The 14,035-nt window shown below is 46.4% G+C and overlaps 8 protein-coding genes across 8 annotated transcripts; 5 read left to right on the top strand and 3 right to left on the bottom strand.

Moving 5' to 3' along the window:
• Window positions 1-250: 250 nt before the first annotated feature.
• On the top strand, window positions 251-856 carry N7533_001751 (uncharacterized protein; the record flags this gene model as incomplete). Its single annotated transcript, XM_057098401.1, has 1 exon — window positions 251-856. One exon carries the CDS (start codon window positions 251-253, stop codon window positions 854-856), a length of 606 nt encoding a protein of 201 aa, XP_056963537.1.
• Window positions 857-972: 116 nt separating this feature from the next.
• N7533_001750 (cysteine hydrolase family protein) lies at window positions 973-1,658 on the bottom strand (the record flags this gene model as incomplete). Its single annotated transcript, XM_057098400.1, has 2 exons — window positions 973-1,188; window positions 1,245-1,658. 2 exons carry the CDS (start codon window positions 1,656-1,658, stop codon window positions 973-975), a joined length of 630 nt encoding a protein of 209 aa, XP_056963536.1.
• Window positions 1,659-1,971: 313 nt separating this feature from the next.
• Window positions 1,972-3,581, top strand: N7533_001749 (putative MFS multidrug transporter; the record flags this gene model as incomplete). Its single annotated transcript, XM_057098399.1, has 2 exons — window positions 1,972-2,137; window positions 2,194-3,581. 2 exons carry the CDS (start codon window positions 1,972-1,974, stop codon window positions 3,579-3,581), a joined length of 1,554 nt encoding a protein of 517 aa, XP_056963535.1.
• Window positions 3,582-3,777: 196 nt separating this feature from the next.
• N7533_001748 (class I SAM-dependent methyltransferase) lies at window positions 3,778-5,194 on the bottom strand (the record flags this gene model as incomplete). Its single annotated transcript, XM_057098398.1, has 8 exons — window positions 3,778-4,243; window positions 4,296-4,451; window positions 4,506-4,613; window positions 4,668-4,678; window positions 4,731-4,770; window positions 4,832-4,842; window positions 4,903-5,010; window positions 5,060-5,194. 8 exons carry the CDS (start codon window positions 5,192-5,194, stop codon window positions 3,778-3,780), a joined length of 1,035 nt encoding a protein of 344 aa, XP_056963534.1.
• A 1,724-nt stretch (window positions 5,195-6,918) lies between these two features.
• Window positions 6,919-8,188, top strand: N7533_001747 (uncharacterized protein; the record flags this gene model as incomplete). Its single annotated transcript, XM_057098397.1, has 2 exons — window positions 6,919-7,257; window positions 7,310-8,188. 2 exons carry the CDS (start codon window positions 6,919-6,921, stop codon window positions 8,186-8,188), a joined length of 1,218 nt encoding a protein of 405 aa, XP_056963533.1.
• A 1,435-nt stretch (window positions 8,189-9,623) lies between these two features.
• N7533_001746 (uncharacterized protein) lies at window positions 9,624-11,158 on the top strand (the record flags this gene model as incomplete). Its single annotated transcript, XM_057098396.1, has 3 exons — window positions 9,624-9,938; window positions 9,998-10,242; window positions 10,309-11,158. The coding sequence occupies 3 exons, from the start codon at window positions 9,624-9,626 to the stop codon at window positions 11,156-11,158; spliced, it is 1,410 nt and encodes a 469-aa protein (XP_056963532.1).
• A 544-nt stretch (window positions 11,159-11,702) lies between these two features.
• Window positions 11,703-12,871, bottom strand: N7533_001745 (RHO alpha subunit C-terminal catalytic domain-containing protein; the record flags this gene model as incomplete). The annotated part of the gene is made up of 2 exons (XM_057098395.1): window positions 11,703-12,144; window positions 12,195-12,871. The coding sequence occupies 2 exons, from the start codon at window positions 12,869-12,871 to the stop codon at window positions 11,703-11,705; spliced, it is 1,119 nt and encodes a 372-aa protein (XP_056963531.1).
• An 852-nt stretch (window positions 12,872-13,723) lies between these two features.
• Window positions 13,724-13,951, top strand: N7533_001744 (uncharacterized protein; the record flags this gene model as incomplete). The annotated part of the gene is made up of 2 exons (XM_057098394.1): window positions 13,724-13,768; window positions 13,796-13,951. The coding sequence occupies 2 exons, from the start codon at window positions 13,724-13,726 to the stop codon at window positions 13,949-13,951; spliced, it is 201 nt and encodes a 66-aa protein (XP_056963530.1).
• Between the last annotated feature and the right edge of the window lie 84 nt (window positions 13,952-14,035).

The following is a 14,035-nucleotide window of genomic DNA, read 5'->3' as shown; positions in this document are numbered from 1 at the left end:
CCCGTTGGATGAATCCTTTCATTCCTGACTCAGGGCAAAAGATTAAACAATACCCCCCCCCAGCATAATCGCCTTCATCGCTCGAATATTAAAATCTTATGCTGGATCAGCTGTCCGTGGTCGTGGAATCTTACCGTTCATCCATCCCACTCAAATGCAGCGTCAGGTACCGAATTCACCGCTAACAACGTGCCTAAGCTTGGTCCGAATGTGTCAAAATCCTTTACCAGGAAGCGAAAATGCCTCTATCATGATATTGCAGCGTGAAATGGAGAATATAACAGCGTCCCGCGAGATTTACGATAATATGTCTCTGCTCTCTGCATTCCAGGCATACCTTATCTACTCAATGGTTCTTTATTTTCGACTTGATGTGACTCGCGATCATTCTATTCGACAGACAATGATTACCTTACAAGAGCTAGCTCATGCTTCAAGCAAAGAGGGTCTTGTCTGCGCGAGCGACCAGGCTAGAACCAGGCCTCACTGGGAGGAATGGATCGTCACAGAAGCAAAACGGCGAACTTTGTACATGATGTACCTGTTCGACAGTGTCATTTCCACACAGGAGAATATGCCCACTTATCTCGGTACTGAGCTACAGGGTCTTCCTGCTCCTGCAGCTAGGGCGATATGGGAGGCAGGCTCTCGATATGATTGGGAGCAGGCGTATAATCTCTTCTTGGCGGAATGGATGGAACCTGGCCTGGCGATTGATGAACTTTGGCCGATTCCGCCGGAATTGAACGAGGCTGAGATCTCGAAAAGACGGAGTAGAGTGGATCATTGGTTAGAAGATATTGATGGTTTCGGAACTATGCTTTACGCTGTAGCTAGTTGTACTCATGGTGGCTGAGGTGCTTCTGTCCGGATATTCACAAGGCGTATACTAGTACTACTAGTAGGAAGAAGACTAGCAAGCTTGACCTAAATACTCTAATAAATATGTCAATGATTAAGATGGAATTTGCACTAAGAACTTTGCTCAAGGGCCCGCAATGCAGTCTCAAGCGATATCACTTGCAGATTCATTCTGGGAAGAATCTTTTGAACAAAGAGTGCTTTGAATTCGGCTGTATCGCTTGGAGGAAGTTCCAGCACATTGTCTTCGATCACGTAAATATTGTAGTCAAGGTCAAAGAGATGGTAGACTGTACTCATGATCACACCAGAAAGCGACAGACCCGACTAAAAGTTATTAGTAAAGAGGATCATGGTGCGGGGGAAGACAGGCTTCTACTCACAATTACGACTGTGTCAATATTCTGCGCTTTCAAGATTTGTTCCAGGGCACTACCTGAGGTCGCAGAGCATCGTGTCTTTGCAAGTACAATATCCTGCTCATTCACGGTGAAGCGAGTGTCGATTTCGGTTTCAGGAGTACCCGCCTTGAAATCTCCAAAAGGAGCAATGAGCTTTGAAAAAGGCTTTCCACGTTTTACCTCCGGTTGGCCGTGGGCAAAAGCGAGAGTCGTGAAAATAGTCAAAGGCTGAGAGGACTTTTTGTGGACGGCTTCATTCCATTTTTTGTAGTTTTCGATCAATGATTGACCTTCAGGCGTACCTTCAATAGCACTCAGAAGGAGAGCCATCCAGTCCAAGTTTAGAATGGCATATCGCCGCCCAAAGTTTGGGGTTCCTTGAGCTTCAGAGACCATTTTGATCGATTTGAAAAGAATGAAAAAAGGAGGAGTAATAAAACAGAAAATTAAAAGGCAGCGGGGAGAAAGTTGTATTTCGATGTCAAACATTCTTAGTGGCGGACCTGACGGAGTTGATATCACTCAACTCCGCTGAACTCCGTCAACCCCACACCTCTCCCGCCGCTTCGTAATGTTATTTAAAGATCTCCGCTTCCGGGGTTGCCTCGACTGATTTACTTACATTCCAACAATTACTCATAAGCCAACTCGACCCAGTCTTTATATCCATCAAACCAGCCATTCATTAAAAGCAATTTTTGAAGTTACAATGTCCACGGAGACAAGAAAGGACCCGCCTTTGAGTGGGGCTCCGTCCTTGAGCAATGCACCAGATTCAGCATCGCAGGATCAAATCGCTCCAGAGCCGCCATATAGCATCTTCGACAAAAGGCAAAAGTGGTTAATCGTGGCCTTAGTTTCTACAGCAGCGACCTGTGAGCTTCGACCAAACCTCACATGCAAAAATATCATTAACTAATTATTTTCGCAGTCTCGGGATTTGCGTCAAATATCTACTTCCCAGCTCTACCGACAATCGCGGATGACTTGAACGTATCGCTGGAGCTCGTCAATCTTACGGTCACATCCTATCTCATCTTTCAAGGAATTGCGCCTAGTCTTTGGGGCCCTGTATCGGATGTCAGGGGCCGACGAGTTGCTTACGTCGGTACCTTTATCGTTTTTATCGGCGCGTGCATCGGGCTGGCAGAAACGAAGAATTATGCCACCTTGATCGTGCTCCGATGTCTTCAGAGCACTGGAAGTGCCAGTACCATAGCCATTGGCTCCGGTGTTATTGGTGACATTACCACCCGTGCAGAGCGCGGAGGCTTCATGGGAATTTTCCAGGCCGGACTCTTGGCGCCTGTTGCCATCGGGCCGGTCATAGGTGGCGCTTTGGCTGGCTCACTGGGTTGGCGATCCGTATTCTGGTTTCTGATGATCTATGCTGCTGTGTTCCTGCTCATTCTCATCTTTTTACTGCCTGAAACACTCCGATCCATAGTCGCCAATGGTAGCGTTTTGTCATCTAACCCAATGACACGCTTTCCGTTGCAGACATATCAAAAGCTTTCAAAGGTGGAAACCGACCCGGATACTCCGCCCCCTCAGCTTGCTGCTAAAAAGCACGTTGATATATTCGGCCCTTTTCGTATCCTTATCAGCAAGCAAGCTGCTCCGATCATTCTTTTCCTCGCTATTTACTATGCCGTATGGCAGATGAGTATCACGGCCATGTCATCGCTATTCAAGGATCGCTACGGCCTCACCGAGATCCAGATCGGTCTCACGTTCATTGCAAATGGCGTTGGGTCTATCATTGGAACACTAATAACTGGAAAAATACTCAATATCGACTACGGTCGTGTCAAAGCAAGTTTCGAGACAAGAGTCTCTGCCGATGTTGAAGAAGAAAGCGCGCTATCCCGCTCAAAGAGCAACCAGGAAGATTTTCCCCTTGAAAAGGCTCGCCTCCGACTTGTACCGGTTTTCTCGGTGCTTCAATGCCTGTCACTCCTTCTGTTCGGGTGGACAATTCAGTTTCCTCACCGGGTTCATATCGCAGTTCCAATTGTGTCCACTTTCATTACTGGCTGGACCGCCGTCTCGATGCAATCTGTTATCATGACCTACCTCGTTGATGTTTATCATGACAAAAGCGCCGGGGCTAGTGCGAGCCTTAATTTAGCGCGATGCTTGTTTGCCGCTGGAGGCACAAGTATAGTCAAGCCACTGATCAATGCCGTTGGCGTTGGCTTGACTTTTACCATTTGTGCCATTGTCCAGGTCGTCGCATTGATTGGTCCGCTGATACAGTGGAAGTTTGCGGCTGGATGGAGAAAGAAGGCCGCAGCGCGGGACGTCCAGGATGCGTGAAGCTACCAACTCTGTAGAGCATGGGATCCAAGCGACAGATTTTAACAAGCAGAGAGTATATTCTCAGAGCGTAAAATTTATTAATATTCATTATCATAATATACACATTCATCTCAATGGTTTTCTTCCATATATGACGTATCTAGAAGACAAATAATATTAGCACATAGTTCGAAGCCGCTTCAAATAAAGAGACTCACTCCTTGACATAGGCATGCATGTGTTTATCCCGAAGCTGCTTTTTGACTGAAGCCTGGAATATTTTAGACACATCTTCACCCCATCCTAATACTTGAGTAAAAAGTCTGAGAGAATAGGCCTCAACAGCATGCTGCACCATTGCGGCTTGGAATTTTCCCAACTCCTTGAGATATGGATCTTTCGGCCACGGCGAGTAAGGAAGGAAATAGACGAATTGGTTGACATCCTCAAAACCGGCCTCGATAAGCCACTGTCGTAGATATGGATAGACATTGTATGGCTTTCCAATTGCATTCGAAGCCATATCCATGGCTCGCAGCAATTCAAAAATCGGAGAGTCGGGTAGACAGGTGCCATCATCACTCCATGCCCATACTGCGCTTTCTTGGATTTCAAAATAAGCGCCTGGCTTTAAATGATCATAGCAACGTTTGAATAACCGAGGCCAATCGGACACGCCACTGCACGATTGTTAAAAAAGTTCTTCCAATCAGTTGTTATTGAGTGACGGACCCTGCGAGTAACCGTGCATGAATGAAGTCAAAACTTGCAGGCTCATATATCCATTCCGTTTCGAAGTCTTCAACAACGAATTCCACATTCGGACACACCCAATTCGGTTGAATGGCACTAATATCATTTCCGATAATATTGGCCATTGGATATTTTCTGATTTCTGAATTAGCAGGCCAGCTTTTAATTTCCCATAAAGTCGTATCTTACTCTGCAAAGTCCAGAGCCCAGATTCCAGTGCCAGTCCCAAGATCCAACACTTTCTGCGGGTTTTTTATTGGGGCTTTATGAAGTTCACCCCTCATTAGAAGGAGCCATCTTTTTTTTTCCATCAGTGATGCACATTTCCAGGGAAAGGCTGATTAAACTGACATATGATGTGTCTAAAAGGGTTGATTAGCATTTCTCACGGATGAAAGGAAGATGAAAGTTTACCAAGTCCATTCTATCTTGCTCTTCTTCGTCGTTTGGCATCCTGTATTTCACCAATTAGTAAAGCTATGTTGCGCGATAAGCACGGAAGGTACTTTAATTACACATAGTTACTCTGTAGAAACATTTAGTTAGATAAATGGCGCGAAACGGGACGGGATGGAATTCGACATACAATTCTGTTACTGTGATAGCGCCTCCCATTTTCATATTCGTATTCCAAGATGCTTGATGATAAAGAAGTGAGGTCGGTCCCTTCGCTGGAAAATTCACTTTCTTCGTCCTGTCAAAAGTTAGCAGGTTTCCGGCCAATGAGGGTCAAATGATATCACGGTAAAAGTATCCGCAACAATCGGAGCGCTGGTGAACGTGTTGTCGGGCGCGTCTGTGTCTCTTGTGAGGCGCCCAGAAGGCCTCAGTCCGCTTGGAGGACTGTCGTAGGTACTCGGGAGCTTAGGCGAACTCATCTTGACTCTCACGGGTTGGACGGTGGGTGGTTTGTGCAAAGGAGACTGAATTGACCAAGAGGATTTGCGAGGGGCAGAATGTGGGAGGTGGCGAGGATGGTGCCTATGGCTGGCAAGGTCCAGGCCTGTGCGGGGCCACGGTTATACCATCGATCGGATCAGCACCAGTGAGGGGCCTTCTCATTATTGAATCGCGATCCGCAAAAGATATCCATGCGGTGAATGGATCCTAACCCGAAAAAGCATTCCCCACACTTGAGCTGCAGGAGCTACACTACATCAGTCGGGAATATTCAAATAGGTCCTTGGCGGTACGGTAGCGAAGGCTCTTCCATATCTAGAATCATCTCCATTAGGGAATATCTAGCAGGTCAGGAATCCGTCGCGAGTCTCACATCTGGGAGTAGAATGTGAAGGAGAATGTTTACGTGACCGCACTGTCAAAATGTCCCAAATTCAAAATCTTTTGAATGTTTCATTAGGAACGATCTCGAGCAAACCACTTATCCCCGGCCTCCACTTCAGTGCGAAATTATGAATTATTATTCCGACTCAAGTATATGAACAGAGTTGTAGTACACATCGATGTTACCAGCCTGTCGGGTCAAGGTCTACGCTGTGAGCCTGGCGATCGGCACAAAACCTTCCTAATTTGTAGATGTCGCCTAAAGTATCCATAGCCTCGGGATGAGCTGATTCTTACCTATTTTTATCCAAGTTCCTCGAATTCCTCTGTCTAGTACGAGTACTAGGTACTTATATCTAATCCTTGAGATAGTCAGTGACACTATGGCTATATGTCAGTAGTGGTACTGTATCTTTTAAACTTGGTCCGACAGGCAGGTTTGTTGAACATTATTTTGAACTTGAGCCTTGGAAGTTGGCGGGATCACCTGCCAGGGGGCAGTGTGAACTAGTAAATACTAGGTGGTTAGTGTCTAGGTACTAATTGATGATATCTGGAATAAATAGTACTAGTACTACCTAGCTTGGTACCTGGTATCTTTACATTTTTCAGTTTATTTGGAAGGCTTACTACCTACTAAACTAGTAAATACAATATGCAATTTGAAACCGATATAATGAACAACTTGCGCAGGACTAGCTTAAAGCAAATTAAATCAGCTGAGAGACAAAAAGAAGCGTAGAAAAAGCCCTGGAGCCAGACTAGAACATATTTTACACCCTTTGATAGATGTCCGCTTTGTGGAAATGAGTCAAAGGAGTGATTTGGTCGCACCCGACAAGAGAAACCCAAAAGAAGAGCTCGCCCAACGAAATGTTTCTGATATTAAACATGCGTGGTGATTTTTTAGGCTAAAAGAAAGACAGATCCAAGTTACTATTGGAGTAAGCTCGATTCATGCGGCATCGCCCAGCCGCAATCGGGGCTCCGAATGAATTTCCGATATACCCGATAAGGCCGATGTGGCCGACTACGAGTGCGACCAACATCCAATGGAATTGAGTCTTTCTATATTTTGTGGAAGCCTTGACAGTTTGACCCAAGAAAGATCTAGATCATGAAAATATTATAAAAGATTCCTTTCTTGTCGACTTTTTTACTTTTTCATCGCTCGCAAATCTAGAGATTCGCCCTCCAACCATTACGCTTACGCCGCTTTTAAATAATTGGTTTGTAGAATCATGATAAAATCAAACCAAGATTCCGCAAGCTAACAATATTCTATCCTAGTCATAGCGTCACTCTTTCCTATTCGAACATGTCCCTCAATATTCTCGTCGTGGGAGCCGGGATTTGTGGCCCGGCTTTTGCAACTCTTCTCCAAAGATCCAACCCCAAGCACAGAATCACGATCCTGGAGCGCTTTGAGTCCCTGCGCATATCTGGACAACAGGTTGACTTGAAGACCCAAGCACCTCACATTCTAGGAAAAATGGGCCTTATGGAAAGAATAAAGGCCCATTGTGTGAATGAGACAGGACTTGAAATGGTAGACTCCATGGGTAAACAGGTCTCTTATTTCCCTGCCGCTGCTGCTGGGGAACGTCGCCCCGGACTGACGAGTGAGCATGAAATCATGCGCGGCGACATGGTGCAAGTCCTATATGATGCCAGCGTCGAGCAGAATGCATTCTTGAAACCCCAGCTAGGAAGCCATGGGGGGGATATTGTACAAATTTGGTCAGACAATCACGGCTCTTGATCAAAATTTGGATGGTGTGGATGTAACCTTCTCTAACGGAGAGAGACAAGGCTTTGATCTCGTTGTTGCCGCAGATGGACAAGGGTCACGAACCAGAAGACTCGCATTTGGCGAGGATATTAGCGACGCCGCTTTCAAATCCCTCGGTATCCATGGTGCTTACTTTTCCATTCCTCGAGCTGAAGGCGAAGGAAGTCTCGCGCGAGGCCATCTAGCCCCGGGAAGACGAATGATCATGACCAGAACCAGCGACCGACCGGTCACTGGAGTTCTTCTGTTTGCCATGGAACAGTCTGGCCGATTGAGGGCGTCTTACAAAGGATCCCAAGAGGCTCAAAAGAAAGCCTTTTTAGAGACGTTCAAGGATGTCGAATGGCAAACCGATAGGCTGATTGAAGGGTTGAGAAGCTCTGAAGACTTTTATGCTCATGAGCTTGGCCAAATCAAAATGAGTCAACTTTCAACCGGTCGCGTTGTGCTCCTTGGAGATGCAGGATACTGTCCGAGTCCTTTTACTGGACTCGGGACCAACCTTTGCCTGATGGGAGCCTACATCCTTGCAGGTGAATTGGCTCGACAGGGGGGCGATGTTAAGCGAGCTTTGAAATCCTACGAAGACGCAATGCGGCCTTTCATAGATGAGTGTCAGCGTTTCTCGACTGGTAGTCTTGGGCTGTTCTTTCCATCTTCGAGAATTGGTGTTTGGTCCCTGGGAAAGCTCTTGTGGGCTGTTTCGAAAGTCAACGGTCTTTTCCCCCAATCCCAAAAGGATGGCACTCACGATGGATGCATTCCTGAATATCCCGAATTAAACCTGAAGGTTTGAAGGTGTCAGTGGGTATGATCCGGCTATTCATCCATCAATTCAGATACTCTTCTGGTTTATTCCTACCTGGCAACTTGAAGAATAAGGATATCGATTATTAGTATGGCGGGATCGTGGGATAGTGAATACCTAGAAATAGATTAATTCAATGCGAGCTGGCGAATGACCCCCTCAATGCTGTAAGGCTCATTCTTGGCTAGAGCCCACCAATCCATCAAGCAGTAAGTTCACACTTTCTATCGCCATCCATGTACACGTTGTGGAAAACGTCATATGTAGCGTATTTGTGAAATGAGGATAATCAATCTTCGTTGGCCTTGATCGGATCAGACTCAAATCAATGATGAAAGACACAAGCTACACGTATCTCCGCCCACGATGGGCGAAAGCAGTATCGAAACATTGGAGGGATGGGGAAGTTCCAGCCAACCACATTCTTTCACCCGCAGGGATGTTGAACTTAGCATTCACTACATAGCAAAGGATTTCGGGCACATGGGTATTGAAGCTAGCAAATCAAAATCGATGTACGATCGCTTTGAGCTTCCTATATCCAGCAAACCGGAAGGCAGCCGGCGTCATGCCAGTTTGCTGCATCCCTGGGCAAGGGGTCACTCGCCTTGTCTCCCACCAATCAAACAAAGCCTAGCCGTCTCCTGTAGGGCGATCCATGTCGATAACAGCTTGTGGGGTAAGCGAAATCAGACGTTTCTGGAAGTGGCAAAACCGATTACGTGCCGCCCGCTTGGCTTTAGACGGCTGTGCACGGTGACACTTCCACAAACCATGAAGGAAGCGCCTCGGGGCGTTCGCAATATTGTGTCGCGAATTCTCACAAAAGCAAATAATTATGAGTCGACTAATGGTACTCATTAAGGTTGTCACGGGATTTGGGGATCTTCTGGCCTACTGCAGGTGGACATATACATGTGTGAGGCTCAAGATGGCGTAAGCAAAGGTCGGTTTGATTCGCGGATGGGTCACCGATGATGAACAGGCTCGTTTATTTGTAAGGGCCATTTTCAATACAGCGGGGTTTTGGTTCATGCCAGCTCGAAGATATAGGAGGCTGATTCGTGGACTCGCCACCGATGATCATCGGCCTTGTTTCTGTTTATATCCCCTATGATGTCATACGCTACGTTCAGGTCCCAGCTTATACTCTGGGGCAAGGGCTTTTGTAGGAGAAAGTTATCTTAGAACCTGATAACTCAACTGACGTATCAAGCAAACTAAAATGTCACAATGATGTGCGTACTTTTATTAAACCAGCGAGCGTTCTTTCTTTCTGCTTTAACTTGGTGCTTTGTCGCTCAATGGACCTGCCTACTTATCTCTTGGACACTCCTCATATCTTGCTTGCTTCCCAAATAATTACCTACAAACTCACACTATCATCACCCAATTCGACATATTGAATATCAAATTTTGGATTATGAGACTTGGGCCCTCCTCGCCAGTAGCCATAGGGGCGCGCCATCTTGACATGCCACTCGATCATATCGGCAAGCCTGCCAACGGAGGCACAGACCCACTCGCCAATTATAACGATGGAAGGAAAGCTGTGCAAGGACCTGGCGCAATATCACAGAAAAAATTGCCATCATACCCCGGTCTTGACCGTTGGGAACTTTTGGATTTATTGGGTACGGGAGCATTTAGCAACGTCTATCGAGCCTCCGACCGCGAGAACAAGGAGAACAAAGTCGCAGTCAAGGTCCTGAGGAAGTTTGAAATGAATGAGCAACAGGTAAGGATATCATGATTTTTTGAGCAATGCCCTGAAAATGAGAGCTAATAATCAAATAGAAAGGAAATGTCAAAAAGGAGATCGAAATTATGCGACAATTGAACCATCCCAATGTATCCGAACTTATCGACTGCATCGAAACGAATCAGTACTGCCACATCATAATGAAACTTAGTTCCGGTGGGGAATTGTTCAATCAGTTGGTCAAACTTACCTACTTGAGTGAGGATTTGGCCAGACACGTCATTCAACAAGTTGCAGAGGCGGTTCTGTACCTTCACCAAACGCTTGGAGTTGTCCACCGGTTCGTTTGAATACAATTTCACTATAACTATCAGTGAATATGAGCCAAAGCTAACCGTCATTGCAGAGACATCAAACCAGAAAATATCTTGTTCGAGTCCATACCGATGAAGCCTAGCAAAACTCCGAGGCCCACACTTGCCGGAGAGGAAGACAAACTTGACGAAGGAGATTTCGTGCCCGGTGTGGGTGGAGGAGGAATCGGGGTTGTCAAACTGGGAGACTTCGGCTTGTCTAAAATAATTGCCGGCGTTCCAACTGCAACACCATGCGGCACGATGTCATATGCAGCACCTGAAATAGTGCGCGATGAAAAGTATACGACCGAAGTGGATATGTGGGCAATTGGATGTGTATTATACACACTTTTAGCCGGTTACCCGCCTTTCTACGACCCCGATACAAAGATCTTGATGAAGAAGGTTGCAAAGGGGCAGTACACCTTTGATTCGCCTTGGTGGAATGACATATCCAATGACGCCAAAGACATCGTTTCAAGACTTTTGACCGTGAACACGAATGAGAGATTGAATATTGAAGAATTCCTTGCCCATCCCTGGATTACTCAGCCTGGCAAGATGGACGAATCCAAGGAGTCCAGTGGTACATCTACAAACACCCACGATAGTAATGAGGACACGAAAACCACCGCCAACTCAAACGTACCGCCCGAAGACGCTATACGAGAATCGCGCGTGGAAGCACGAACGCCTGGTTTCATGAATGTACGAGAGCTTTTTGATGTCGTGTTCTCAGCACACCAGCATGAACAAGACGAAAAACAAAAGCAATCACCCGAAGCGAATTTCATCGCGGCCACTGAGCACAGAGAGTCAAGCGAGGAAAGCATCCACGATAAGCTTGATATTGAAAACAGCGTATTGCTCCAGAAGCGAGAGGCTCGAAAAAAGGAGTGAATAAGGCCCGACTCACGAGTTACGAATGTATGATTAGGATTTTACCAGTAGCCATAGCTAGTTAATTGATTATTCACACCAACCAAGAATAAGGCTTACGGTTCCTCGGACTTATACTAGTATAGTATTGCTGTTTTATCACTTACCTGGTATAAAATGGTGTTCAATAAACTTGTAAATGATAATTATTCCAAGCAAAATTTTCATTTCACAAGTCAACTAGAAAGTTTGCGAACGCAGGATCTGTACTAGTAGTTAATATACGTTCCATATTTGCAATAATTCGCAAAGGGCTAAGCTCTCTGGTGCAAATGTATCTTAATCTCTCGACAGAATAAAGAGCTGTCTGAATTCTAGTGAAGAAAATGAAAAGAGAGTTTGTAAATCCATTCTGTCATGACCAATATTCGCTTAAAAACACTAAAATCTAGTAAATCATAAAAAGCAATTCTAAAAAGAAAAGCAATACTATATAATAACACAGTTGGCATTAATCCTTATCGCTTGCAAAGTTCCATCTTTCCAAGGTCTTATCATTAAACATCTAGACGCTGACCAGCGGAGTCACGGTGACATTGAAGTCATTCTTCTCGCTCAGGTAACTCGGAGCGTCGGCTTCGAATGCCACAGGCTCTTCGCTGACGCTTGTTTCTTGAGGAGTGCGCTCTGCTGCAGGCCAGATCTCGTGGCCAACCTCCTCTTCCTTCTTGCGGTGTTCCATGACGACCTCGCGCACTGTCTTCTGGAAGTGGAGAGGACCCAGCTCCATCTCGGGGTGGAGCAGACCGTTGACGAAGACGCCGGCGTTGATGTTCTTCTGGGTACCGATGCAGAGGTACTTGTCCTCCGACATGATTCGCTTGTACATGTCGCTGATAAGGCTGAAAGCCTCATCGGTGGCATCCTTGTGGCGGTAGACCTCATAGCGCATCACACACTGGGATGGGCTCACGGGGGTGAATCGCTGCATGAAGAAGAAATTGGGACTATAGAAGTTAGAACTGCTCTGGAACGGTAGTGACGATGATATGCTCACGAGATATTGAAGGAGGCATTCGGCCAGAAGTAAGTGGTTGCGATGCGGAATCCTTTGGCGATCTGATCCTCTCTCGGGGCACCGTAGTGCTGAATGTGACCGTCCTTGGGCTTGACGTAATAGGAGTTAAGGTCGGCAATTGTGGGAATGTCGGGATGAGCGACTTGGCAGTGGTAGCATTCGTTGTAGTTATCCGCGAGAATCTTCCAGTTAAAGGCGCCCTCCATATCCCAGGTGTGGTCAAAGTTATACTCGTCAAAGTTGTAGTATTGGAAGCGAGGCTGCTCATCGGCGCCCTCGAAGTCATCCTTCCAGGCAACCTCCGGGGTTTCAGCTGAGTCCAGGTTCACCCAGACAAATCCATTCTTGTCTAGATGCACATGGGCTGGTGAGAGATCCTCGCTGAGGAAAGCCTTGATCTCGCCTTCGTGATCCTTGGCAACGACGAACTCGTAGCCAGCAGCATCATAGCGGACCCAGTCGCCGGAGTTGGGGACGCGGGCCTTGTGTGTAGTGAGGAGCCACTTGCGAGAGAATATAGCTCTGCGTTCAAGCTCATACATGGCCTGGGAGCTGTACCAGGGCGCGGGAAGAGCGCGAATGGGAGTCTTCTTGTCCTTTGCCTCATCAACAACTGGTGTGGTGGAGGTGCCGAAGAAATTCCTCAAGAATGACATCGTGAATGTGATTAATTAATTAAAGACGGATCTTTAGAATTAAAGTGTAGAAAAGCTTGATGCTTTGATTGATCTTTGCTTTGTTGTTGCTGATAACTAAATTCAACCAGAAGAATCTGGGTTTCTATATAGCTATCTCAACCAGCTCGACACGGCTTTCATGACGCCCCGTCCGATGTCTTGGACGGTACTTGACCTTTCGCATCCGAAATCGGTGGCATACCACAATGCGAACAGCAATCAGGTGGCCAATTTCCCAGCCGTTCCCCAGGGGTTCCAACGGGAGATATACCTAAGAACCGGTCAGGTGATCGGTAGATCACTATCAACACCGAATGGCTTGAAGGTTATCGGGCGCTGCATGCCTTAAAAGGTTTAGCCCCGCTCAGGAAACAACAGGGATAGCAGCTGATATCATCCCGAGCTCCCCGCACCATTGGCTGTGGGGAGCGCCAGCTTGATCTAGAACACCGAGATAGAGCCGCCCCCCGGGTCGGTCTAAATCCGTTCCACTCCGGCTGTTTACAGATACCTTAAATGGTAATCTTTATCATTTTTGCAAAGCTTTGTGTCGCGGCCCACAGCCGAATGTCTGGGGAATGACCCGCAATGAGCTGCAAAATAACTAGGACGGATGCTAACCGTCATACAGATGTCATTTCTGAAGATGAGTGGGTCGCTAATTAGTTGCATCACGAATTTATTTGTTTCTATAATGTCCATTCTCCAATCCTTTGTACTGCAAAAATTTCCAAATGCTGGCTGTTCTTTCAAGATTGTATATCATGGACAGAGGAAACTTAATTAGAATTTGAATTAGGGTGTCGAGTTTGTCAGAGAAGTCATTTGATAATGGATAGCTACGAATCCTACACTAGCAAACTTTATGCATTATGGGTATGTCTATCGCGCCAATTAAACTAGCACGGGTCGGTCACGGAAGGATTTGAGCTGGCCGAGTCACGAGAACCCAACCTCTTCAGCCACCAGATAATCGTTGCCTTATCAACGAAGGACTTGACTCAGGCTGATACCGTGGGACATATGGAACTGGTGACGTGGCAATCTGGGAGAAGATAAATTGAAGATCATCAGGTCATAGGAACTAGCGGTAAAGCGCTGTTGAAGGTCCAGAATGAAAATCAAATTTTGACTTCGACTGCT

The sequence above is a fragment of the Penicillium manginii genome, assembly GCF_028828005.1.
Source record: "Penicillium manginii strain IBT 31320 chromosome Unknown utg000002l:1.0-5564898.0:1.0-5567710.0, whole genome shotgun sequence".
Taxonomy (NCBI): domain Eukaryota; kingdom Fungi; phylum Ascomycota; class Eurotiomycetes; order Eurotiales; family Aspergillaceae; genus Penicillium; species Penicillium manginii.
This window is presented reverse-complemented; position numbering and strand designations above follow the sequence as displayed.